At 40.8% G+C, this 27007-nt stretch overlaps 2 protein-coding genes across 2 annotated transcripts; one reads left to right on the top strand and one right to left on the bottom strand.

The window, feature by feature from the left end:
- The first annotated feature begins 195 nt into the window (after nucleotides 1–195).
- Nucleotides 196–25827, top strand: LOC147052133 (focal adhesion kinase 1-like). The gene is made up of 33 exons (XM_085917482.1): nucleotides 196–990; nucleotides 2973–3259; nucleotides 3335–3501; nucleotides 4496–4583; nucleotides 4657–4736; nucleotides 4821–4883; nucleotides 4971–5025; nucleotides 5270–5410; nucleotides 5739–5816; nucleotides 6100–6207; nucleotides 6630–6747; nucleotides 7000–7030; nucleotides 7243–7313; nucleotides 8150–8206; nucleotides 9620–9717; nucleotides 10225–10309; nucleotides 10390–10490; nucleotides 10571–10686; nucleotides 10829–10929; nucleotides 11060–11149; nucleotides 11240–11444; nucleotides 14041–14152; nucleotides 14770–15549; nucleotides 16814–16891; nucleotides 16979–17167; nucleotides 18001–18126; nucleotides 19727–19789; nucleotides 21862–21901; nucleotides 22206–22309; nucleotides 23426–23581; nucleotides 23975–24055; nucleotides 24171–24256; nucleotides 24446–25827. The coding sequence occupies exons 1-33, from the start codon at nucleotides 843–845 to the stop codon at nucleotides 24570–24572; spliced, it is 4230 nt and encodes a 1409-aa protein (XP_085773608.1). The 5' UTR covers nucleotides 196–842; the 3' UTR covers nucleotides 24573–25827.
- LOC147052132 (uncharacterized) lies at nucleotides 25407–26889 on the bottom strand. The gene is made up of 3 exons (XM_085917481.1): nucleotides 26763–26889; nucleotides 26280–26396; nucleotides 25407–26215 (listed from the first exon to the last, which is right to left on the bottom strand). The coding sequence occupies exons 1-3, from the start codon at nucleotides 26803–26805 to the stop codon at nucleotides 25998–26000; spliced, it is 378 nt and encodes a 125-aa protein (XP_085773607.1). The 5' UTR covers nucleotides 26806–26889; the 3' UTR covers nucleotides 25407–25997.
- Nucleotides 26890–27007: the final 118 nt, after the last annotated feature.

Below are 27007 nucleotides of genomic sequence, written 5' to 3'. Positions count from 1 at the left end.
TGCTTGACCTCATTTACCTGGATGCTTTGCATGATGTAAAGATGACCCCCCCCCCCCCCCCCCCCCCCGCCCCTCCCCTCCCTCTTCTGTCCTGCTCTTCCTTCCTCGTTGTGTTCCACTTTTCGTTGCCCTTCTTTGCCCTACTTTTGCTTTCCTCTCTGATAGCAGTTTGGCTTTGCTTCGTTACCTCAACTGTCTGCTTTCGATCACGTCGTGGAATGACAACGTGAAACCAGCTATCTTGTGTGCTCTGGGACCGAAAGCTATTCGTTTTTTTTTAACATGGATGCCACGATGCTGCAACCTGACATTTATGCCTGCTGCAAACCTGCACTCTTTGGAATTCATCTCAAGGATTGATTATTTCGATGAACAGCTGCAGGAAGATCGAAATTTGAAAAGGCTTGTTGATTTATTTAACTGCTACATCATGGCCTGAAGTGGAAAGAAGACCTCCTCATGAAAGGAGTGGCTTTCAGCTTCTTCATCTTCTTTACAAGGAATATTTCATATCAGTGATGATGGAATTTAGCTGGTTAAATATGATGCACTAATTGGTTTTGAATAGCTTTATCAATTTTTTTTTTTTTTCCTCCTCTTCATGGCAATGTGCCAAATTTCCCCGCCACACCAGCATAAAAACATCGTCTCTATATACTAGCGATACGTTTCCCCTCTGAAGTTCCGGATATTTTCACTTCTGTAACGATGAAAGTGGCACCAGCAGTGATTATGATTTTTGGAGTCCTCCTGTTTTTTCCCCCTCGGTTGCTTTTATTTAAGTCATATGAAAGGAGCACTCATTCACTAGTCGCTAAATACTCAGGACACCACAAGGCTTTATGCTGATTTCACTATTTAGCAATTTCATTTTGGGAGTTGTTGCCAAGATTGGAACAGCAGCCCCTCGACAGAAGATGGAAAGTAATGGCTGCATCCCGCTCTGCTGGGGCAAAGGGGCGTGCATCTATGCGCATCATCCTTTACCAAGTAGGTACAGAAATGAATTTAATGAAATATGATTGACATCAAGTGAAGCTGATACTCCAAACTTGAATATCTGATTGGATGTAGTGTACACAGAGGCATTTTTTGATTGAGTCGTGTAATAAGCTATTAAAGCGCTAAATCCTTACTCCTTGACAATTCCATGTTGTCATATTGGATTGTTGGAATTTGCAACAACAGTGCTGATAGTCCCGTAGGAATTTTTGTTCATTGGCTCGAGGAGGTGACCTGCAGTGGTTGTGCGAATGAGCAAAGTCAGCGAATGGACTGTCACTGAAAAGCCATCCATCCAAAATTGTGTTGCAGTACAAATATATATGTCAAGAAAATATTCATTTATATTGAAACATAGTTAGGTTGACTTTGAATTTTTCTGTGGACAGATTCGATCCATCCTTAGCAAGGAGAACCGAAAGGCATTGAGGAAAGAGAGAGGAAATTGCGCGAGGATGAGAGAAAGATGAGAGGGAAGGAAGGAAGAAGCGAGGTGGTTCAATACAACCCGAGGATCAAATTTAGATGTAAAGGAAGGAACTAAAAGATCTGTGAGTGACGGGAGGAGATTAGTCAGGGCATTTGAGAGTTACAGTCAAAAAGGCATAAAGAGTAAAAGGGAGAGAACAGAATGAAGGATTTAAAGAGAAAAGCCATACAGATAAATGGGAGCAACAAGCAACTGCAGAAAAAAATATACGGCGAGGCCCAGAAGAGACTCTCGTAGGATTGTGCCAGTAACCCAAATAGCAATTAGAAAAGAGAAACCATCTCACTGCCAAATCTGAACTCTTCCGCCCACTATCCTTTACCAAGCTTACTGCCAGTCTCCACAAAGGAAAAAAATGGAGGGGCAGTTTGACTGGCAACTTCCAATCTCATGTCTGCATGATTGCAGTTCTCTTTAGATCATTTGTGGAATTACGTAGGCTTTTGTTTAACTTGCCAATGCTTTTTCTACTTCAGTTCGAGTGGAAAGAGGTTTAGAAAGGTCAGTGAACACCAAAATGTGCTTGACATTTCTATTATGTCCTCCAAGCCCGTGGCGCTGTCAAAGCCAAATTGAAAGTGCCACCTTAGCTGTCTTGCAGGTGTGAGCAGAGGAAATGCTTTAGAAGAACACAGTGTGTCCTTTACTCACGGAACACATGCACTCTTGTCTAAACTTGGACCGCAGCGTTTCCTCCTGGTTCCGAATTCATTTACTTAAAATCACCTGATTTACGTTGAACTGTGAGTCTATTAGGGCTCGCTAAAAGGACCTTGTGTCAGTGGTTTTTTTCCAGGCTGCTGTTGACTCATTTGCTGAGCGGCCAGCTTGTATCGTGTATTAAACACACAGCAACATATAAGCATGCAGTGTGTTGGAGTGCATCTGTCCAAACACATTTTTCTACTCTTAGTACTATTCCTGTGATGAATCAGAGTATTTTGCATTTGGCAAACTGGCAGCGCTTCAAGCTCATTGCATTTGATTATGAAGTATTACCTTCCCCCTGCACTTGCCAGTGATACAAAGTCTGGGATGCACAATAAGACACAGCCATATAACAGTATTTATTTATTTAAAGTTAACCTTTTACAATTTGTTTTGTACTGTAAAAACAAAATAAATGTTTTCAATCAGGGAAAAAAAATGTTGTTTGAACAAAATATTAAAAGGCAATTTAGAGCTGGAATTTTAATACCGTGGTATTTTTGCACACTGTTATCATTCCATCAGAAGCGAATCGGCCCATGCACGACCTGGAGTTGAACATTCAAAAGATAGGTTGGGAGTGGAATATTAGCTGCATGATGGTAAATGAATAAATAAATTGAAAAAATAAACCAAAACATTTTATTGCCAACATGAATGTTTGGTAATGGACAAACAGTATTGAGCCATGCTGGTTCTTGTCATTGCTGTTTTGACTTAACTTGATGATGAAATCTCATTTTAATGCCTGTCTCTTTTGTTTTTCTCCCAGAATATGATGGCCAGTTAGCCCCAGTAAGAACATCTGAGTCAGGCATGGCAACATCTTCCTATTTGGAGCCCAACCTCAATCACTCCGCAGCAAGTGGATGTGGAGTGAAATCTCGCTCCGGGATTCCCGGCGGTACTGGTGTCGGTACCAGCGGTTCTGCTGGAGGTCTCGAGCGGACTCCGGGTTCCATAGATAGGGTTTTGAAGATCTTCCACTACTTTGAGACAAATAGTGAACCCAGCACCTGGGCGAGTAATATCAGACATGGAGATGCCACTGATGTCAGGGTATGGCTTCATTTGCATTTCCGACAGTCGTTGTCACCTTCTGCTCCTCACGTTTGTTTTTGCTTGTTTCAACAGGGAGTCATCCAAAAGATAGCCGAAATCCACAAATTGCGCTGCGTCACTTCACTCGGCCTGCGTTTAACCCATCTGCACACAGACGCACGCCACTGGTTACATCCTGACTTGGGAGTTTGCCATGTCAGGGAGAAATATGAGAAACAGCACCCACAAGAGGAGTGGAGGTAGCGTATATGTTTTTTTTTTTTGGGCTGGTGTTTTGTGTTCTCCTTCTTGTTATTAGAAACCAAACCTCAGACTAGAATATCAAAAATCCTGGATAATTAATTAATCGGGCTCTGCATTTCTCCAATAAGACGATTCAAAATGCATCTCGATTCCAAGGGTATGATACCATTGAAGGGTGAAACATTTGAAAATGTTCCGATTTGATTTGGTTAAATCAAAACCCGTTTTCTGATTCCAATTACATTTGCTTGAAAAATTATCAAAGTTGAAATGTCATCTTGCATTTTTGAATTTGAATCTGAAAAATGTCCTATTCTCCCAATCGCACTTTGGGCAAGCTGTTTTCTGGAGTGGAAGAACCACGTTAGCAATTCAAACCACCACAATATAATTGCACGGATGCATCTTCGTTTGTCTTCTTCATCTTTCGCTCCTTCTTGACATGAATTTTAAATGTTGCTCATTTGCTACCATGTAGCCAAAGAGTAGTGCCTCAGAGGGTGGCAGAGTTGCTAGCCCACGGGAGGTACTGCTGCTGAGCTATTGTTAGAACGGAGGCGAGCGCAGCCCAAGGGATTGACTGACTCTCTATCACACTTCCGTCTATATCCCTTCGCTGATTTTCTCTCCATCTGTCTCACGGGGCCCTGCACGGTGCTTCGCATTTTCCCTTTTGATCTTACTCTGCATCCTTTTTTTTTTCCTCACACATTATTCATTCTGGCTTTCAGCTTTCCACTGTGTCTAATTTCTCTTTGTAGCACATTTTCCTTCATTCATTATTGAATAGGGTTTTTCTTATTCATTTTGTTCTCAGCCTGGATTTTCTCTCTCATCTGTTTGTAGGGTTATAGCATCCCTTACTCACAATTCTCCTGACCCAATTCCCTCTATTATACGCCTTTATGTTAGTTGCATCGTGAGGTTACAATAACATTACCTTCTGATCTTCCTATGAGCATCAACTTGCATTCACTTTTCAATTCTCAGGTATGAGCTACGGATGCGCTACTTTCCTAAAGGTTACCTCAGTCATTTCTCAGAAGACAAACCTTCGCTCAACTACCTCTATCACCAGGTGTGACAATAGCTCAGAAGCACAATAGTCGCTTATCTTAAGTCCACAAAGCGTCTCACGTTTATTTCAACAGGTAAAGAGTGACTACATGCAACATATCGCCGATCAAGTGGATCAAGAGGTGGCGTTGAAACTAGGCTGTCTAGAAATCAGGTGTGTTCAAACACAGTTGCTGTTGCCTTTCCTGAAACAATTTTTTTCTTAGTTGCTAACGCCCAACATCTTTTGACTTTACAGGCGCTTCTTCAGAGAGATGCCAGGAAATGCTCTTGACAAGAAATCCAACTATGAGCTCCTAGAGTAACATTTATTTCATTACAATGTCTCATTTATGTGGTTATTCAATGATCCAAAGTCATTGTTTTCTGATGCCGTTGTTTGTTTCAGGAAAGATGTTGGCTTGAGAAGGTTCTTCCCTAAAAGCCTGCTGGACTCTCTAAAGGTAAGATCATAGAAATTGAACTGAATCTTCTTGTGAGTATCATTGATCCTTGAAGTGACGTTGCCATAAATAGTAGGGCCTGAAACGGATTAATCGCATTTCCATTCATTTCAGTGGGACCAGTTACCTTGATTTAGGAACGTTTCACATTACAAATGGAGCCACGGAACAATATAAGCTCATAACTTGAGGTTACACTGTACTTGTTCTTCTTTTGAATGTCTCTCTTTCACCATTTTCTCAGGCAAAAACACTTCGCAAGCATATCCAGCAGACCTTTAAGCAGTTCGCCAACCTCAACGATGAGGAGAGCATCCACAAGTTTTTTGATATCATCTCTCCCATCTACCACTTTGATAAGGAGTGCTTCAAATGTGCATTAGGGGTAGGTAGGGCAGCATTCAATTCATGGAGTCCAAATGTTCCGTGTTGGATGAGTTGTCAAGGTCATTCCCACATTTCCCAGCCGTATCTTTGCCATTCTAGTGGAAAGCCGGAATTTATTTAGCTTTCAGTGTGGAATGCTATCGTGTTAATGACTTACTAGAACCAAACAGTCAGGTTCAAACATTTTCCGTTTGTCCTGTATCTTTACTTTCTCACTGGGCAACTCATTGGCTTATATAGTAACAGTTGAGTAAAATGTCATTTGATAAAATATAAAAAGGGGCAATGTGAGAAATTGTATTATTTGCTTGTTCTTGTGTTTTCAGTCGAGCTGGGTAATATCAGTCGAGTTAGCAATCGGACCAGAGGAAGGAATCAGCTACCTCACGGACAAAGGCTCAACGGTATTATCAGTTTTTACATGACCCTCAAATTTTCCATTTTTATAGGAGTTAATTAAATATAGCATATTTGATTTCTGTAACCATGTTATAGAAGTACCTTCATATTCTGGAACTAGGGTCCACTTTTCATTAATGATCCTTTTTGAGTCCTTAATAGTAATTCACAACACTGCCCTCTACTGGTTTGTCCTACATGTACAGTTGGCATGTTTCATTTCAACTTTTGATATTTCAAAATAGATATTTAATGATAATTAGTTGTGATTTATTTTCATGTCTCCAGCCAACCCACCTAGCTAACTTCAACCAGGTTCAGTCCATCCAGTATTCACCTTTGGAGGAAAAGGATAGGAAAGGCATGCTGCAGCTCAACGTAGCTGGCGCTCCAGAGGTGACGACACACTTTTTTTGTTCCTTATTTTGACACGCATACACTTTACAAGTCCTCCCTCATGTTGTCACACTGCCATTATCAAATGCCGGATTTATGTGGATCGTGTTCTCAATGACTGTAAGTCGGTCAGAACGGTTGCGAAACCTATGCGAGTAACCACCAACGCATTCTCGTGAATCATTTTTCATTTGAACTTATAGTGACACTGTTTCTTCATAAAGATGTAGACAATGTCAGTATGTGTACATCAACAGTGGGCGTGTTGCAGAACATCGGGGGGGTGGAAAAATGCATCACATCGTGACTATCTTTTTCCGTGCACGAGTGAACAAATGAATACGTCTGGATGTCTACTCTTGGAAAATATTACTTGTAGAATTGTGCTGCTTATCATCCAAATGTTTTGCCTATATGCGCAGCCTCTCACAGTCACCACAGCTTCCTTGACCACAGCCGAAAACATGGCTGATTTGATTGATGGTTACTGTCGACTCTTCTCCTCCACGAGCCACTCCTTCATTGTCAGAGTCCACAAGGGTAGGACACACTCCCACGTCTATGTATTTTGGGCTTCTTGCCACTCGAGTCGTGAAGATGACTATGAATGTGTGTGTGTGTTTGAATACTGTCAATATAGTCCAACAATAGTCACCCAAGCAGATAATTAACGGACTGGAGATGCTTGTCACGTTGAATACCCGTCTTGCCTTTGACTTTTTTCCTCAAAATTACTGTCTGCAAACAATGATGTGTAAGCACTCACCACGGTAGGTTTATTTTGTTTTGCAGAGGGCGATCGAGCGCTACCATCCATCCCGAAGTAAGTACGGCAACGTTTGATACAACTTTTTTTTTTTTTTTTTAAAGATCATTTATATCAAGCTGACGTGTTAAATATGGGTGTTGTGTATCATAAAATAGCTGATTAATAAAGACTCTATAGCAAATCTATCACTTCTATATTCAGATTCCGTCATTTATAATCAGCGTGAACACATGACAAGGTGTTAACTTCATTTTTTTCCAACGCAGAGTATCAAATCACGAGCGGCGGATGGAAAAACGGATGGAAGGAGTACGAACCAGAGCCGTTTGTGTGTCAGGTAGAAGACACGCTCTGTCCTTTCCCTTTTGCTCTCTGTCAGTCTCTGCAAAGTTTAATGCTCCGAGTGACTGAAGGCTTTGTGGACACGCGTGTGTGTGTGAGTGTGTGTGAGTGTGTGTGCGCCCCCAGTTTGCCCTATAAAGCCCCCCTGTGTTTGCAGTGAAGAGTCTCTCTTTCACACCATATGTGTGCATGGAGAGCTTAAGTCAGTGCCACTTAGCTTTGAGCTTTGTTAACCTCCAACTAGCGCCCAGCACACAAATAGAATCGATGCAACACAAGATATGGGTTCATGCATACTAATTTTTCCAATTCTCTCCTCCCCGCATCTCTCGTTGCATGTGGCTTGGACAGGGCACAATAGTGGCGACGGTAAACAATATCATTTCTTTGACAATCCTGCTACGTTTGATTTGACTGCATGTGGTCGAAAGAATCTGTGTGTGTGTGTATGTGTGTCTGTAACTGATGGCATTTTCTCCATGACTCAATCTGTTTTTGTGACACATTCTGGAAAGAACAGCCGTTTCCATCCCTCCCCTTTCCTCTTTGTGTCTTGTTTCTCGCCGCCGGCCGCACGTCACTCTTCTCTGTCCCCGTCATTTGCGCGTGCATTAGTTTCGCACTAATAATTGTGCATGTGCTTTGAGTTGGATATGGTGGCATTGTTTTTGGCAGGTAATTATAGCCAATCATTTTTTTTTTTTTAAAAGCTCATTTTCAATTTTTTGAAAATGTGTATTTCATTGCTAATTTATGGTCATAGATTATTATTATTATTAGTCATCATTTGAGGCTTAAATTTTCCATTTTTTGTCGCCCTTGACTCTACAGAAACAGACGACTATGCTGAGATCATCGATGAGGAGGACACTTATACAATGCCTTCAAGTAAGTCGACCGACATACACATTCGGACGTTCAATACGAGGAGTTTATGTTACAGACTTGTGTGATCTTGAGAACCACGAGTGGGTTCAATCTATGTGTGATTTAGAAAGTGGAACGTCCAAAAAAATCGTGCGTGTTTTTTTCGTGCCTTTGTTGTTGTGTGATGTTTAGAAACGAATGACTTTTTTCATTGAAAATCTGACACTTGTCATTTTAAAAATATTTTTGCCTCCATTGCGTTTGACTCTGTCTTATTCTACATATACACTTATTGTTATTTGATATATGATTATTTGATGTCATTATCAACAAATTAAGATATGGAAAATATAGTAGTTGGAGGGGAAAAAAGTTCTGAACCTGGTACAGTATTCAAACTAACGACTAAAAGAGGCTAGACGAACCGTATCTAGTTTAGAAAGCAAAAAAAAAGCTCACATTGTTAATGTATTCATTATATTTAGTTTTTTTGATCTTGTAAAACTTTTCTTCAAGACATTTCTGCACTTAATATAATTTTTTAGTCCTGCAGCAACTCTTTCTTCACGTGGTTTCTCTCAAATCTTAAATTACTGAAATATTCCAAGTGTGATTGCCATTGTACTCACGGCTAGTTATTTTGTCTTCTATCAATAATCGATTTCCCCCAGAATACTATGGACTAGATCAAGGTAATGATTTGAACATACCATAGTTATATTGTGGTGGTACTTTGATTTGGTGGTGGTTGTGAATCTCATTTCATGTCTGCCTGCAACAGTAAATGAACATCTGAATGTGCTCTTTTTTTTTTAATTTTTTTTTTTTAATTTTTTTTTTTTCATATAAATTGTGCAACCCGACCTACCTTCTTTGTGTTCGCATTTGTATTGTCAGTATAAGGGCAAAGTGGGCCCACTTTTCTGACATGAATATTTGTAAAAGGAACAAACATTTATTTTTTTTATTTTTAGATAAATTGCAATGAACTTAACAGAGATGCTGAACACACTGCAGATCAAGTATATATTACATTATACACCATCAACTTGACTTTTTCCCCTGTGTAAAGCATACAATCCAAATTTAAAGCTAAATTTGAACTTTGTTACTCAGCATGTTGGATTCGAAATTGCGGATGCTGTTGTTGCATGCGGACTGCTACCAAGCTTGCCAGAGTAGATGGACGAATTTAAGATGATGTATACATTTTTACCAGCCGATGACATGATGTATGCTGCAGAGTAAAACTCTACCTACCCTGCATACAACGGGCTGTGTGAAAAACATGCTCACATAATCCCATGCAAATGACAAGGCTGTGCTCTGACAAGCTTTGTAAGTGTGCGTGGGTATTTATATGTAACTATGGTTCTATTTGCCTTCACCTTGTTTCTGTGTGTGCTGGTGTTCATATGTTTATTGTCTATCCAGCACAGGACTATGAAATTCAACGGGATCGCATTGAACTGGGCCGCTGCATAGGCGAGGGTCAGTTTGGGGACGTCCACCAAGGAGTCTACATCAGCCCGGTAAGTACACACAGAAAAATGCACGTGAGATTTAATTTCAGGGGCAAAGTTTTATTAGGAATCATGTATACTCTTTATTCTCAATGTATCCCAATTAAAAAAACTGCATAATTGAATTGCTGTCTCTTTTGTTTGAAAAAAATAATCTGTGCCCTCAGCACACTTGCAGTCATACAAAAGAGAACAGAGACACATAATCAGCTTTCAGCACACGGTGACTCTGGGAAGCTTAAATCCAAATGTTTTTATTTAAATATACTCAGCTGTGAATGCTCTTATGGCTACAGTTAAATGGTTTAATTGGGGGGGGGGGGAACAAATCCAAATCCCTAAACCATTGTAATTACCCTCATTGAGCTCGGATCTTCTTTTCTTTAGTTATAAATGTGCTTCGGATTGAATGCAGTCACTAATAATTAGAATTTCAGATATTATGGATGGATTGCAGACAGACAATACTAGTATTTAGTCCCATTTGTCACGTTATGATGTGCCCGTATCTCGCAGGAGAACCCAGCATTGTCTGTGGCCGTCAAGACTTGTAAGAATTCAACATCGGACAGCGTCAGGGAGAAATTTCTCCAGGAAGCACGTAAGCTTTATATATGTGTTTGATGAAATACATGATGTTTAGAGATGATTATTGAGAAGCCACTTTGTCACTTCATCTAGTAACCATGCGTCAGTTTGATCATCCTCACATTGTGAAGCTGATGGGCGTCATTACAGAGAATCCAGTCTGGATCATCATGGAGCTTTGCACACTTGGAGAGGTAAAATAAAGACTTTGAATATTACTGCGAATGCTAGAAGTTGCTCAAACGTGTGTTTTTTTATTGTGTGCCTTCCATAGTTACGTTCTTTCCTGCAAGTGAGGAAGTACAGTCTAGACCTAGCCACCCTCATCTTGTACTCTTATCAGCTCAGCACGGCACTGGCCTACCTCGAAAGCAAGCGCTTTGTGCACAGGTATGTTGCCTTATCTGTTATTTGTTTTCAACATTTTGAGCAGAACAGCTTCTGGTCTGCTTTGTATCATTTGAAAGCAATAGTCAAATGAAGGAAAATAGGATCGTGGCATTCCAGACTTTGGTATGTTTTTGCTCTTCAGGGATATAGCAGCACGGAACGTCCTCGTATCAACTGTCGACTGTGTGAAGCTGGGTGACTTTGGCCTGTCCAGATACATGGAAGACAGTTCTTATTACAAAGGTACGGATGCCACCTCCAAGTGTTTTAATTTATTTATTTATTTTATTACTATTATTATTATTTTTATTCTATGATTAGACACCATACTGGAAAGCGACTTAGGTAAAACAGTTTCTCCCATTTCTCTCAGCTTCGAAGGGTAAGCTGCCCATTAAATGGATGGCTCCTGAGTCGATTAACTTTAGAAGATTTACTACAGCCAGTGACGTCTGGATGTTTGGTAAGTTCTGCTTAGCTATTATTTTGTAGGTGAAAAATGATTTCAATTTGCTAATATTTGAGTCATTGTGTCTTTTTTTGCTTTTTCTAGGTGTCTGTATGTGGGAAATTCTGATGTATGGCATCAAGCCTTTCCAAGGTGTAAAAAACAACGACGTCATTGGGAGGATAGAGAATGGCGAACGACTGGCCATGCCCCCTCAGTGCCCCCCTACCCTATACAGCTTGATGACAAAGTGTTGGTCGTATGATCCTAGCAAAAGGCCGCGCTTCAATGAACTGAAAAGCCAGCTCAGGTATTTATTTGACGTTGTAGTTTGAACTTGATGTCACTAGTGTTATTGAACATGCTGCTTGCTGCCTTTTGTAATACTTTGATTCCTGAGCTTTTTGTGTCCGGAAGGGCATCTGGTGTAAAAACTGTGCCAAACAAATTCTGCAATGACTCACGTTGACCGCTGATTGCACATCCCAAATGCCACGAGAAAAGTCTTTTGTGTACTCACTTCTATTTGACTTCAACAATTTTGCCAGTTTAGCTTTCTTCCATCATTTGGACAGCAGGTGTCACTGTGTTTCTGTAAAGTCAAGTTAAGTCATAAATTCCACACTATATGTGTATTCATATAAAAGTATGCCCTTCATTTTTACATTTATATAAGAATCTCATGATAACAGACGATAACACTGATGAAAAGGCTTCTGTTGCGGTCATTCTTAATGTTAGGTTTTGCACATGTAGTTTACATATTTAAAAAAAAAAGAATGAGTCTCCTTTATGCACACATGTATTTTCTGTCTCATTTCCGAGCACTAAATAGTGAAATAAGTATGCATGTGGTTTTTATGAGTTTTCTCCAACCAGCATGACTCACACCTTAAATTCCAACGGGATACCTCCTGTTTTATTTGGCCATTTTTCTTACTCTACTCCACTCATTTCCTACACACCGGCTCATCATAATCACACCGTCTTCTTGCGTTCATGTTTTGTAAATACCATTCATCTTGCTGAAATGCGCCCTGCATTTAATGGCTTGTGTTAATGCTCTGAATTTAAAGCAATGCAAAAGTGATGAAATGTTGAGTCCTTTACTTTAATGGAGTTGATGTTGTTCATTCATTCTCATGCAAGTATTTACTAGAAAAATGAATGCGTTAATGATCCGGGCGGGTTTGGTTCTCTCTTGGTCTGGAAAACATTTATATCATATTATCAATTATACGTCTCGCTTGCCAAATATGCAGCTCTCAGCTTCCCTTAGGTTTTACTAGACAGGACCAGCGCATGTGTGTGTGTGTGTGTGTATACACAGTGGGCAGCTGCCAGGGGCTACTACTTGCCAATGAAAACAGAGAAAGACAGAATAGTGAGAGAGATGAGTGCAAGAAAGGAAGGAGTAAGCGGGTCTTCGGTAGCTCTCTTTTCCAGTAGTTAGACTTCTTTTCCGTGCACTGAGGTATTTTTTTTCCCCCTGCTGCATGCCGCATTGTAGCGTATTACAGTCAAGCTGCCAGAAGAATTGACTTTTGTCTTGTTAGCGATGCCGGGGATTGTTGCAGTTGTTCAGCTTGGTCCCCAAGTGCGCCTCATTAGTGGATTTTATTGGCTGTAAATGTTGATGTTGAGTGGATACGCTGCTGTAATTATATTGTCCTTCTCTTGAGGTAAAGTCTTGCATTCTTTGTCATTTTTTTTCCAAAGACTAACAAATGTTGTGACAAGTTTGCATGCGGTGACGGCCAATTTACTGGAACAACTACTGTGGTATTATGCTGCATTTACTTTGTATGAAACAAAAAAAAAGGCTCATTTCTCCCTAGTTTGCACATTGTTGAATTTTGCTCAGTTTACCAACTTGGAGAATAGTTTTCTGACAAAAACATTTCTGTATGATCAAAACGTGTTTCTTTTTATAAGCTGCTCAGCAGTCACGCATTTTCCTCCTCAACGCAATCCTTTGACTCTGTGTAACCAGAGAAAGCACGGAAGCGTGATTAAACATTCTGAGCATCTGAAATCTGAACGTTCTTGGGATTATTCACGTTATTTTAATTCCAAAAGTGAAATAGGTACACAGTACATAGGATTTTGAATTTTGGATGAATTAAATTTTGAATGTTATTTTCCTCCATAATAGAGGATTTTCTTTTGTCATCATCAGTTCTTTTTTCAATTTCTGTCTTCCGTTGGTTTTTAGTAGAGTTTTCATTGGACAGCTCTCAGGTGAGAACAGCGTTAAAGCAAAGCTGGGTGTTTCGACGAAATTGTAGACTCAGCTTTCTTCTTGGTCTGTGTAAATAAAAAGGACTTGTTGCTCCAGATGGTGTTGTGGTTGATGGTGAGAAGGCGTGCTAATGTTGCCAGGAGGTGAAGTTAGCGTCATTGCACCGCCTGATTTCATTTGCAGGTTTATGTGACCCTTTTTTTTTTTTTACATACCTAACTGGGAATGTCCCCACTGACTTTTGTACAAATGTGCATTGCAATGGGAATAAAATACAAGGCCTGCCAAGCGATGAACTTCGACAGGTGCAGGGACACACGCAAACACACATGGGAGACAACACAACTGGGGGATAATAATGATGTTTCTAAAAATAGAACTCAACTCTTTAGCTCCTATGGAAATTGTTTTTCTTGTAAGATCTGATATAGCAAGAAAATAGTCTTTTTGCACACAGTTATCCGGTAAGATTTTCTAAACCTGATTATTTTAGACCAATTCAAACCTGATTGTGGGCTCAAACTCCAAATTGCATGTTTCTTCTCAATTGCAACACTGAATTGCAATACACTTAAAAAAAAATAATAATAATAATCCAGACACAGTTACCATGCAACATAAACACTACTCATGTTGTCTTTCCTTCTTTTTTTTTTTTCTCCAGTACTATACTAGAAGAGGAGAAGGCCCAGCAGAAGGAGAGGAACAGGATGGAGATGAGAAGGCAGGTCACAGTATCTTGGGACTCGGGAGGGTCTGATGAAGCACCACCGAAGGTAAGACTCGTTTCTTTTTGTTTGAATCTGCCAGAATAATTTCACATGACTGATTACGGACTCAAACAGCAAAACGGTGACTGCTTTAGTTTGAATCGCATTTGCTTCATTGTCTTTTACCTGGCTGACTTTACTGGAGTTAATTATACTGGTACTTCCTCTTAACGGTGTCCCTTCACCCAATTCACAACCCAAGCACAACTGATGAAACCACTCTCTTCATACCACAGTTTCCTTAATAAGCAGTGTAACTGGAAAATGTGACATTACTGCTCGCATTGGATGAGTCAGAAAGCCTAACCCTGGCTCCTCGAAAGCCCTCCCAACTTGTTGGCTCAGCTGCTTGCTACTACATCCCTGCTTTGCTCACTCCCCCCGCCGTTAACATCTGTTAATTCCTCCTTAGAGTTTGAAATAATAGAAAGCCATAAAGTCTTTGATTTTGTATATATTATGACATTGATGTTTTTTTGTATGTAAGGCTCCTTAACTTATACAAGGGGGTCACAGATTCCAGTTACAGCTGCTTCTTCCCCATCTGTTCATTCCTCTCACACATCTTTATTTTCTCCATGTTTGTACCCGCGCTACCTTTTTTCTTTCTATTGTATTTGCAGCCCAGTCGCCGTCCTTTCCTGCAGACCTCCTGCAGTCTGGATTGTCTGTCTGCTTCCTCTCCTCACCATTGCCATCAAAGCCAGCACTTTGCCTCACAGCTTTCCCCCCGCCTGGGAAACCCTCCTCCTTCATCTACCTGCTACCCGTCTCCCATTTCATCACTCGTATTTTCCCATCATTGTTCCGCTTTTCCTTCTGAGTTGCCTCTTTTTCACCACAAAACCCATCACCATCGCTGTTTTTCCCAGCGCCACACAAACCCAGAGTCCAGCCTGCGGTCCCATGTTGACGTTTGTTCTCCACCGAAAAATTCTGAGAACCTGCCCGATGGCAGCTGCCCCCACGAAACAAATCCCCCTTCTGACAACCACCTGCCGTGTTCATACCAGTCAAGAGCAAACATCTCCCTCGTAAGACACTTAACGCAACTCCCTTCGCTTCCCTGTCGTAAGTCTCGGAATTCCATCTTGTCTGATGCTTTGGCCTTCAACCTCCAGAACGCCAGTAACAAGACAACTTCCAAATGTAAAAGCGCTCTGTTGCCCAGCTGCCCGACTAATTTTACAGTCCACCTCCGACCTGCCGCGACCCCGCCGCCCCAGTGTGGGAGCCCCCTGCCACGCCAGCACGCTCTTTCCGACAAACTAATCCCGGTGTCCTCCGTTTGTACTCTGTTTGGCGATACTGGTCATCCATCCAACCAAAGGCCAGGCCCTCCTTTCCCTGCCCACATATCTTGTCTCACCTCCTGCACGCTACCTGCTTGCAGACCATTTAAGGCAGGTTATGTAGTTTTGCAACCATGTGCATTTAACAACTAATATTTGCTTGTGGAACTGCATTCTAAAATGTTGCAACATTACCTTTAAATCAATCACATTGAATACCAAATGTGATTTATTTTGAGGGTCCCTTTGAATTTTAAATGATTTATACGTCACTGAATGACTTTGACGGGTCACTGGGAAGTCAGCATGATTGTGCTGGGCCTGCCAGCGTGCTGCTGATTGACCTTCATCTCATGGCAGTTGTTTGTTTTTGTCTGCGTCAGGCTTTGTGTTGATGTGTCCTCAGATTATCACTTTCTATGTTTAGCTTGCTCAGAATGTCGGTCCAAATCCTTCTAGTACTGCTAACCTGTTTTTTTTGTGTTTTTTTTTATATAATGTCACAATAAGATCACAAACAAAATCAATGGCTTAAGGATTTAACATTACACAATAAGGCAGAGAAATGTAAAATTCTATACGGTATATAGATTTAAAAAAAAAAACAACGTTAAAGTTGCTGACATGCACCAGTGAAAGAAGATTAAAGAATAAAATCACATTAACTTTGGCTTTCCGCTGGAAAGCACATCACATTAAAACATTTTTACAGCCACGCTCCAGACGGGTTCTAAGTCTTTGTGACGGCGCTGTTTCTGTATGTCAGCCCAGCACTTTCAACTTTATGGGGATCAATGTGTCTGTGTGAAGGCAATGAATTATGCCACAAATCTTCTGCGCTGCTGCTCAACGCTTTTGTTTTCTTTTCTTTTCATAGATATGCTGGGGGAAGGGGAAAGAATTGGGGACTTTGTTTCTCAGAATTTTTTTTTTTCTCAAAAACAGTCTAAAATTTTCTTTATTTAAAGAATTTATATGAAAAACAGATTAGATGGGTTACAGGTACAGAATATAAATTGATTTTAAGTCTACATTACAATATACAAGTTATTATTCAAAACACATGTATTTATTTAAAACCGTGCATGTTGTGTGCATGTTCCATCTTCTACCAGTAGATGGCGGTCTTAGCAAATTTGTTTGTGAATTGTGCAAGGACTGAAATTACTTGGAATCTTAGTTTATTCCTGTAACATCATACGTCACTATCTTGAAAGTCTTTTAAGTCTTTAAATGCCATGTCATTATTTTTATAGATACGACTAATAGCTTTCTCGATGTGTTTTTCATGTGACCCAATGGTAGGCCTCTGAATTGTTTTGAAAATAGATCAATATGACTTGTGAAATCACTTTCCCTCTTCCTGTCACCATAGCCAAGCAGACCTGGTTACCCCAGTCCCCGCTCCAGTGAAGGCTATTACCCCAGTGCCCAGCATTCTGGACATTACCAGGTATGTCAACATCTTCATCCTCAGGTAAACAATTCATGATATTCTGCAGCAGTCATCATATTCCCCTGTGGTCCCTGCTTGTGTCAGATGACAGGTTACCCCGGACCTCACACGCTGCCATCAGTGCCCAGCGCCCTTTACCCACCCCAGGCCACCAGTCTGGAGACGCATCACGCACACACACACCCGCGTCACCATGTCCACGCACACTCGCATGTACAGCATCTTCCTCAGTCGCATGGACAGGATATGGCACATTGGGGTTCGGCTATGGAGGTAAGAGAGCAATTTCATTGTCGGTTTTTGTCTTCGTTCGTGTTAGACGCAGGAGATGCTTCGAGTACAGCGTTGCAAACCGAGAGACCGGACGTAAACCACTCACACAAAGTTATGGATCTTTGGCATTTGCAATTTATTTTGACCTTCTTTAGAGGAAACCATTGACTGCAACTGTTTCGTTTTTTTTTAAGTTTATTGCAACTTTTGATGTTCTTTATTCAAGAGCTGAACGTTTGAAGAATGCATTTCCTGGATCAATTAGAGTAGGTATTTAGATATTTTTATCCCTTGTTTGACCAAAAAAAAAAAAAAAAAAGACGTGTGTGTTTGGTGTTCATTGCTTCAAATACAAAATATTTGACACAAAAGCATTCGTTTTTTTAATGGTAGTTTTCTCCATCATGCTGTTCACATGTTGACAAATTGAAACCAAGATGGCCTCCAACAAATGCTCCTTAATACTTCGCCATTGCAAACGTATTGGTCCAGTTATAAATCCAAAGCCTGGTGCAAATTTTACGTAGAACCCCCTTTTTTAGAGAACAAGTTGCAAGTACAAAAAGGACTGAAATATGAAACAATTGGACTCCAAATTTTCCAGAAATCTACCTGTTAAAAGTAAAAAAAAAAAAAAATTCAACCAAAAGCCAAAACCTTTGTGTGTAGTGTGTGTTCATGACACATTATCAACCCATACACATCCTATTATTTTTCCATTGCTCCTCATCCGTTTTGTGTATATGTGTGCATGTTTGTCTTCATCCATACGTCCCCATGTCGCATGGTTGCTGCTGTTTGTCTTCGTTCGTTTTTGTCCGTGTTGTGTGTAGGACATTGCAATAGACACGCAGCAGTGTGTAGGCCAACACTGCCTGTTAATGGAGGAACAGCTGATGATGCAGCAGCAACAGATGGAGGAGGATCAGAGGTGGCTGGAGCAGGAGGAAAGGCTGCTGGTAACACACAGCACACACAAAGGACAAGAAGAGATCTTTACAGGCCATGTATGATCAGGTTCTTTAAATCTTTTATTCACTTACCGCTTCAAGTAAGAGTATTTTGTATGGTAACCGACTCTTACCAAGATGCGGAAATAATGTGTTCATGACTTTCATCTGCATGGAAATAGTGTGTTGCATGCATTTAATTGTTTGGGTTATCATCATTTTTCTTTCAGCCCCCCCACGTGTTTTTTTATTATTTGTTAAAGTCCATCATATATTTATCAAGAACATGCTCACATCTGGCAAAAAGGACTGTCCTGTATTTTTGAAGCAAATACTGTTTGATGATCAAGTATTTAATCTTGGTTTCAAGCCATTTTAGGTGGCGAAGGAGATTTGTATCTCTTGAAGTTGATTGTTTGATTTTTGCCGGACAAATCTGTTACCGATGTGCAGTTAACTGCTGACATTATTGCCCTCTAATTTTAACAGCTCGTAATTGCTCCTAATTTGAGGCATTCAATTCCTGCTGGCGTCATAGCAACTAGCTTGAAAACAGAAGACGTTTGTTCACCTCGAGGTGCTTTCATTTCAGGCTCTTACAATTACAACTATAAGACAGTGGAAAATCATCAGCTTGCTTCTTTTTTTTTTCGGTCTATTATAAGGATTACCTACTATAATGCAATTCTATTGTGCTCCATTCATACCTGTTGTTACACTATATGCAGAAATGACGCGGAGCTGCCTCTCCTAAATCCCAAATCTAAAATGTACTTGTAGAAAAATAACAATTCTACAATCGTTTACAAGCCTTTTTTGTATACTGTATGTGCGTGCGTGTTTGCAGGCAGATGGGGCCTGTGAATTCCAAACTAATGATAGTCTTAGAGAATCTGACAGTCCACTCAACACACACACACACACACACACACACACGTAACCACTAAGTGACGACACACAAGTTCACTAAAAAAGTGTGTGTGTACTTTTCAGTCTGCTTTTATAATACCGTACCTACAGGGAGGGGTGAGAAAGAGGAGGAGGAGGAGAAAGATGGGCTGCGGGGGTGAAAGTGGTGGACGTAACCGCTCATTGGCAGCGTGCTCCATCCCTCTCTCCTTTCCAACTCTTTCCCCCTTTTCCGGGCTTTCCAGTCATATAAAAGTGCACTGGAGGTTTGCATATATTCGCCACCACATTAACCTGCTGGCACACATAAGGATACAGCAGCCGTGCTAGACACATCATCTTAAAGAACATATATGAATTCCATTGCTATGCTGGTCTTCAAGTCCTGTCTTGGACAGCTGGTAGGCGGTAGGAGGGGATTGTATGTTTACATGCTGCGTTCTTTGTTGAATTTGGATTGATAATGGAAAGTGGTGGTGAAGTTGCTTGCTGTTGTTTGATTGCATTTCAATATTTGCTGTGCAAGATTTTTGCATTGTTTAAGCTTAAGGTGAAACTTTTATCACTCTCATTGTGACTGAAGACTAGTTTAATCACTATGATGTGTTTTTCCTGTTCACTGCTGTCTTCTGAGTGCTCAATTGGTGCAGCCAAGTTCTTTTTTTTTTTTTTTTTTTAATTGCCATTTCTATGTGCTTAGAAACCAGACACCAGAAGTTCTCGAGGGAGTCTGGACCGAGATGATGGAGTACTCCAGCCACCAGTAAGTCGCTCTCCTGTTTTCTGCCTCCATCATATGCTGTGTGTGTTCTTTTTTTTTTTTTGCTGTTATCAGCAGTAGCATGGCAGCAGCAGTGTTGTAAATCAAACAATAGATGTGGATGTTAACGACCACAACAACACCCAAGACATCTTTATTTAATTAAAGCCAGTACTTACCAACCTCAATCAATGCTAAGGCATATGTTTTACATTCAAAATGAAACAACAAACCTCACACCACCAAACACAAAAAAATAAATAAATAGATAAAAAGTATTTTACATAGAAAGGGGTGAATGCCAATACCAGGTTTTATTTTTAGGTATTAAGTACTCGAGGCTGCCGATACTTAAGACAAAGAAAAACTGAGATTTAGTCACCAATTGACCTACTCTTTGTGAAATCTGGACCTTTTTAGTTCAGGTTGATAAAGTGATTTAGGAAAATGTTTTCATCATTGGTCCGGCCACTACTACATTCAAATGTTGCTGGCATAAGTGAATTAACAAAAACCCAACATCATTTTTGGACAAAATAAATGAAATTGGATCATTTCCCATGGCGTACCTAATCATATCTCAGGGCACATAGGAAAGCATTTGGTAATAAGTGGTAAAAGCACAAAGATGTCTGAAATGATTGAGTCACGTTCTGGTTGGTCTCACTGCAAATTGGCGGTAGCATGTGTTTATTTTGATCACGTCAAAGGGTTGTGATCCCAGAGCAGGAAGTAACCCATTTGTGCTGGGCTCAGCAATGAGGGAGTCAGTGGATTCCCACATCACGGCTAGTTATTAATAGAAAACCGTTGCATAAACACCAAACCGTCGTCTTTGTGCTTCTCTCTTATTCCTCGGCGTATTGCCGCGCTGTGTTCGTGCCGAGATCACTGGGCTCTGCCCAAATCTGGCCACCTGTAATTACACCCAGAACAAAAAAAAACAAAAAAAAGCAGTTAAACTCTTCCGAGTGTGAAGCATGGCGTCACAGGAAAATCCCACATGGGTCGTTTCAAGTGAAGCCATGTTCAGACCTGAAGTTAACGTGCTCCCTTGGCGATGAGGTCATTGGTAGACAGCGCCAAGTTCAGGTGTGATGAAGGATGCAAGGAGATTTTAATCTGTAACATTGTTTTTGCACTGCCTGGTGTAAATTAATGTACGAGATTTTGAGTCACTGGTTCCACCCCCGCTTAGATTTTCATGCAAAAGGCTCCGTTTTAATAGACACATTCCTATTATGTGGTGTTTATAACCATACTTGTAATGTTCCTTTACATGTTTGAATGCATGAGGGAAAAGCCCTGAATATGTCTCGACCATGAATTTCAAGTCAATGAACACATTGGGAGAGACCACGAGTCACACACACAACTCAAATAATTTGTCAATATTAATAGCGCGTACTAAAAAGAGGATTTTTTTTATCGGAACAGGAGACTTTGGCCTTGCAGTTTAATGTTGCCCTTGGCAACAGAGATATTTCTGTCTCTGTAATTCATCACACTTGCCTGTCCTGACCTCCTCCTCCCATAAAATGTGGTTTGTGGTGGGAAAAAAAAATTCCCCTCCTATATGCGGGGGTTTGTCTTACTGTAGTCAAATATTTTGGGGTGTCTGTGGTCGTCAACCCACAAGGCTCCCATTGCACAAAGACTTTTCTCAGTCATCGTTTCTATTTTCTCACACAAAGAAGCCAAATAATTTACCTACTATTTCAAATCTGAACTAGACTGGCAACATGACAAAATTAAATTGCCTCATTTTATGTTTGCAACCAACAATTCCTCAAGGAACGCTTCAAGGTTCTTTTTTTTTTTTTTTCTGTGTGTGTGTGTGGCCACAGCAAATTTTCATGTTCGTGTAACATGATGATAGACCACACGCACACACAAACGCCCTCCGCTGCAAATGACGAGTGATTGAGTGAAGGATGTGGTGTGATTTAAACATTAAGCTGCATTCTTTGCTTTTCTTAGTCTCTCCTGTAAAGTTGTTTCATTTCCTCCCAAGCTTCTACTTACACGTACATACTTGCTAACCCAAAGTATTGTTGATGTGTTTGTTTTTGCAGACGGGAAACCAACACATATACCAGCCCGTTGGCAAAGCAGGTAATAAGTCAGGCCTTGAAATTATAGTCCCCCCACGACCACAGGTTTTTTTTTTTCCCCCTCTCTTTCCATTTCAACCTCTGAAGTGTGCATTTAAGTGTATAGTGCGTTAGTTTGCTTTATCCAACTATGGATTTGTCTCCAATCCAGCAGACAGTGTCTTTATCATATAGCCTGCACTTTACAGTGATCACAAGTTCTCGTTTGTTTATTTCAGTCACTGAGATTCGAACGCACGCACTTATAAACAAAGCTCGTTTGGTGTACTAAACTCCAAAACTGAGGAGATTTTGTTTCTCCGCAGAGCTCGTGGCCCCACCGAAGAAACCACCACGACCCGGGGCCCAGAGCCAAGGGTGCAGTCTGGCCGGTCTGAACACTGCAGACAGCTACAACGATGGAGTGAAGGTACGCAAGAACTTGCAAAGACCACGAAAGACGCAAATGTACAGAATTTCTCATTTGAATACTTGAATGCACGTTTTAATGCTTCCCAATATCTTGTCTTCTTTTGGTTTGCCTGCTCCCGCTGTCCCTTCCTCCTCCTGTACTCCTACTTACTGTTGACCCCCCAGCCCTGGCGGGTAAGCAGCATCACGTCTGTCTGTCTGATGTCTCGTTCATCACACACATTTAAATTGTGCTCCTCTTCTGTAGATTCTTTTATTTCTTTCCCCGCTCTTCCTTTTTTGTGTACTGTTAATACAAAATGATTTCCCCCGTAAAGATCTGTTTTGGGACTATTATGAACTTTTACTAACAATATTAACTTGCAGTCTCCCTGAAAATATAATCATATAGCTGTCTGTTTCAAACATTGGCCAGGGTGCATTGTTTGTTGAGTTCCTGTCCTGTATATTTTGTGTTCACATATAACCAAGTACAAGGTGGTTCTTCAATTGCTGTTTTCATTCAGAAAGTATTTCACCAAATAGTAGCCATAAAAGTCTGACTGCCCCCCCCTGGTGGTCCACAAAATTGGAAATAGAAAGGAATTGTGACATTTTTAAAAATAAATTGTATTCATTATTTCGACTTGACTTATTTTCCAGCTAATTTTGTGAATCATTTAATCTCAAACCCCTGCTCTAAGAGGTGTTAAGTATCTTTAGTAATGTATCTCCTGTACATTCTCAGTCCCTTAGAGCCATCTAGTGGCTGTCAAAGAGCAGTGCATGCTAATGTGGGGAGTTGCCACATTGTCATCAATATCATGATCATTTGTCTTTTCATTGAAATACAGTTTAAGGTGTTCCCATCAAACTTGGTGAATGGGCTGAAAAAAGAGATAATGAAAATTTGTGCTGATTGAGAGTTGAACCACGTGATCCAAACAATCCAAAGATTGTTCAGCCTTGCCGAAGGTCTGCACACCATTAGTTAGTTTATTTTCTGTGGTGTTGAAGACATCCAGTGAATGAGATGCACACAAAGTCTCATCTCCATTGTCTCCACATTCGTCTTGGGTTTTGCTGTGTCTAGTAAACACAGCACTCATTGATGTTTGTATTTGACTTGGCTCAGCTACAGCCCCAAGAGATCAGCCCCCCTCCCACCGCCAATCTGGACCGTTCCAACGACAAGGTATACGAGAATGTGACTGGATTGGTTAAAGCTGTGATCGAGATGTCCAGCAAGATCCAACCCGCCCCTCCCGAGGAATACGTTCCCATGGTCAAGGTAAACAATGTTGTTTTCATAACCTGACAAATACTCGGTGATGAATTGTTAAATGTTCTCTCCAGCAGACAAAAAACTAAATCAGCCATCGCAATTTGTCTCGATAAATCACATTGTGTGCGTGCTTACTCGTGTACTCGTCCCGGAAGGTGCAAAATGAGCTGCAAGGCAATTTTGCACGGCTATTAAAACAGCTTCTCGCATTTTTTTGCATGAGCAGTCAAGTTCGCGCCCGCTTTTTTTTTTTTTTCCCTTTTCTAAAGTTTTAGTGAATCCAGTCCACTTCTGTTGAACACCATTTGTCAATTGTTTGATATCATCCGAGTTACAGGCTTGTCTATCAGAGAGCTGTGCGGCTCATAGTGAAAGGATTTTGTGGTTTCCTGTTTTCAGGATGTGGGCCTCGCATTGAGGACATTGCTGGCCACAGTCGACGAAACCTTACCGCAACTTCCAGCCAGCACACACAGAGAGGTAATGACGCACACTCTTTTTCTTTGTACATACATAAACAAATACAACGTCTACAGACTGAAATTATTAATAGGCAATTCTGTAAATATGATTTTTTTGTTTTTTATTGCTGCAGATCGAGATGGCACAAAAGCTTTTAAATTCTGACTTAGCAGAACTGATTGGGAAAATGAAGCTCGCTCAACAGTATGTGATGACAAGGTAGGTACATGAGAAACGTGTCAAAATTTGAAGGAAGCCGATAAATAAATAGAGGAAAGGCAAATGATGTCATGAACAAACTGAATAGAACTGTTTTGTGTCATTTCTAAACTATAATATTGATTCAAAAACATTCCCTGTAACTGTGATGTAGCTAATGTCTATTTCCTCCTCATATATTTGATTCAGTCTTCAGCAAGACTATAAGAAGCAGATGCTAACCGCCGCTCACGCCCTCGCTGTGGATGCGAAGAATTTGCTGGATGTCATTGACCAATCCCGGCTGAAGATGATGGCCCAGTCCCGCCCGCATTAGCACGGCGGGTGTTGTTGTTCACCGACTGACTGGTGGGATCAGTCTACTTCCTTACCTGTGAGAGTTGTTGGAACTTTCCAACCGAAACGCGAGACAATTGGAGTCGGGCGGGGGGCCCTGATATCATTGTGACCTCGATGTAATCACGGAGCTGATCCCTTATTTAACTCTGCACCACTGTGAGATCTTTTTTTTTTTTTTTTTTTAAAGAACTTAGCAAAACAATTCCTGAATCAGGGATTTGTCATCTTTGTGGACTAAACTGGGAGAAAGAGAGGAATAATCAGATGGTTTGGAAATACAACACCACGGATGAGGCCAGCAACGTTGGCCCTGAATCAATTCCAATTGTTGGAGTAGGCCAAGCCATTAAAATGTGACTCTTTCAACTATCATCATATCACAAGGAAGCGACTCCGGCATGTCAGCAGTTTTTTAAAGTCATATCTTTCCCCCCCCCCTCCCTCCTTTTCAGTTTTTTTCCCCCCCTCTCACCCTCTTATTTATAGCGTCATGAACAGAAGACACGATATAGAACACTAAAGGACAGCCTTATTTTTACTTTTCATCTTACTGACTGTTTTCTCGTCTTCCTCATTCAGCTCCGTTTTGAGCAGGCTTGAAAGATCTTTGACGAAGCCACCTCAGATCTCACAGAGTTTGCTCTTTATCGTGCGTCGTTTTGAATCACAGTCATTGTTTAATCTAAAAAAAACTCAAACACATTCAATCCCAGCAGCACGGAGGAGGATGAAAATGAAGGAGGGTCTTCTCTTTGTCTCACTTTCACTGTCCCCTGCGCCATCATATCCGCCGGTGTCACCGAGCACGGCGCCCTTGGCGTAGAAGATCCTGACATGTTGAGCCACTAAACTTGAACTTCATCTGCAAACTCACAAGATTGGACTGAGAACACAAAAGTGCCACCCGTGTGGCATGACAGTGGCAGGGAGGAGAGCGTATTTGCACAGCACCAAAATGAATCAAGAGTTTGAACCAGGTTTGATGATCACATCTAGCCAGCTAATCAATACCTGAGTGATATAGGGTTACAAATGTAAAATAAACAATTTATTTTATCTCTTTGCTGTTGTGTAAATCGGCTCATGTTGCTATATTGTAAACTGTACTGGTGTGCATCACTGGTCAATTGTACAGAATAGTCGTACTAGTAAACACTGGTTTTTATTTTGTCTGCCTTGTTAAATAGCAAGAAAAACAAAACAATGAAATAAAAATCATGCAGAAGTTATAATGGAAAACAAGTTTTACTCAATTAAGCCTCATAATATAAATATATTGAAAACCCATGCCAAAATCTATTTTTCAACTGTCAATATAACATACATTTAAATCATGTTGTAGTCCCATGTTTAAAATGAACTCAAAGCTATATTACATAACCCCCAGTGTGACCTCTTGCCCTCAGTTTGACCACAATAGTGTGCCCGCAGTCACCAGCAGAAACATAGGAACGAGTCCTCGGGCGTGAATGGACTCTCCTCCGCTAAAGTTACACAAGTTGAAACTATTGCAACAGCTGACTGCGTTCCCGTTTCCATCGGAGTCCACAAAAGCTGTAGAGGCAGCCCCGTCGCACGTGGCCCTGCTGGCGCACTGTTTCACGATGGCTTTCATGTTCCCTGCGTAACACGCAAATGATCAGCAAATTTCATCCACGTCCTGAACGCCACGTGGTATGGGTACCTAAAGTGTCCACGATTGTCATGCATGTGTCCAGAGGTGCTTGACATTCCTGTGTGCTTGCGTTGCACTCATCATTAGTGAGAGACGAACTACACACGTAGCAGCTCAATAGAAACCCTGCAAGGAGAAGAAGGAAGATGTAGAATGGAATACTTTGCTAGAAAAAGTTAAAACCAATATGAAGGAATTAGCTCAAAATGACTTTGGACTTTATTCACGAGATCTTTTGTAACAATAAGAGAAAAATACGATACTATACAAAATGCTACATTTAGTCTTTATTGTAGAACATAATGTCACCTCAAAAAGGACATTACTTATTTGCTATTAGTTCTCGTGTGTTTTTTACATGTCAACAGCACACAAAGAAAAAAAAATTGAAACAAATTCTGGAAAATGTCAGTTCATTTGTCTTGTAACAAATTACAGTGGATTCTTCAACTCTAACGTTGTGTGTAAAAAGACTGCAGCATAACAACTCACCTGGAGAGAAGAGCGGGTAGAGGAAGAAGAGCACAAGCAGCATCTTGGCTACAGTGACTCAGGTGAGTGTGCAATTTGTCATGCCCGTTGTGTGAGTTTCTGTTGTTACTAATCCACTTCATCACAGTTCCACCCATGTCATCTACCTTTGTGGCATTCAATTGAAAGTATTTCATAAATGTCGTCTTGCAGCAGACGTGCGTGACGTTCCTTCATGTTTGGTTTCACAGATACTTGTCTCGAGT

This window comes from Syngnathus leptorhynchus, chromosome 8, assembly GCF_054491065.1.
Source record: "Syngnathus leptorhynchus isolate UIUO chromosome 8, UIUO_Slep, whole genome shotgun sequence".
In the NCBI taxonomy this organism is placed as follows: Eukaryota; Metazoa; Chordata; class Actinopteri; order Syngnathiformes; family Syngnathidae; genus Syngnathus; species Syngnathus leptorhynchus.
This window is presented reverse-complemented; position numbering and strand designations above follow the sequence as displayed.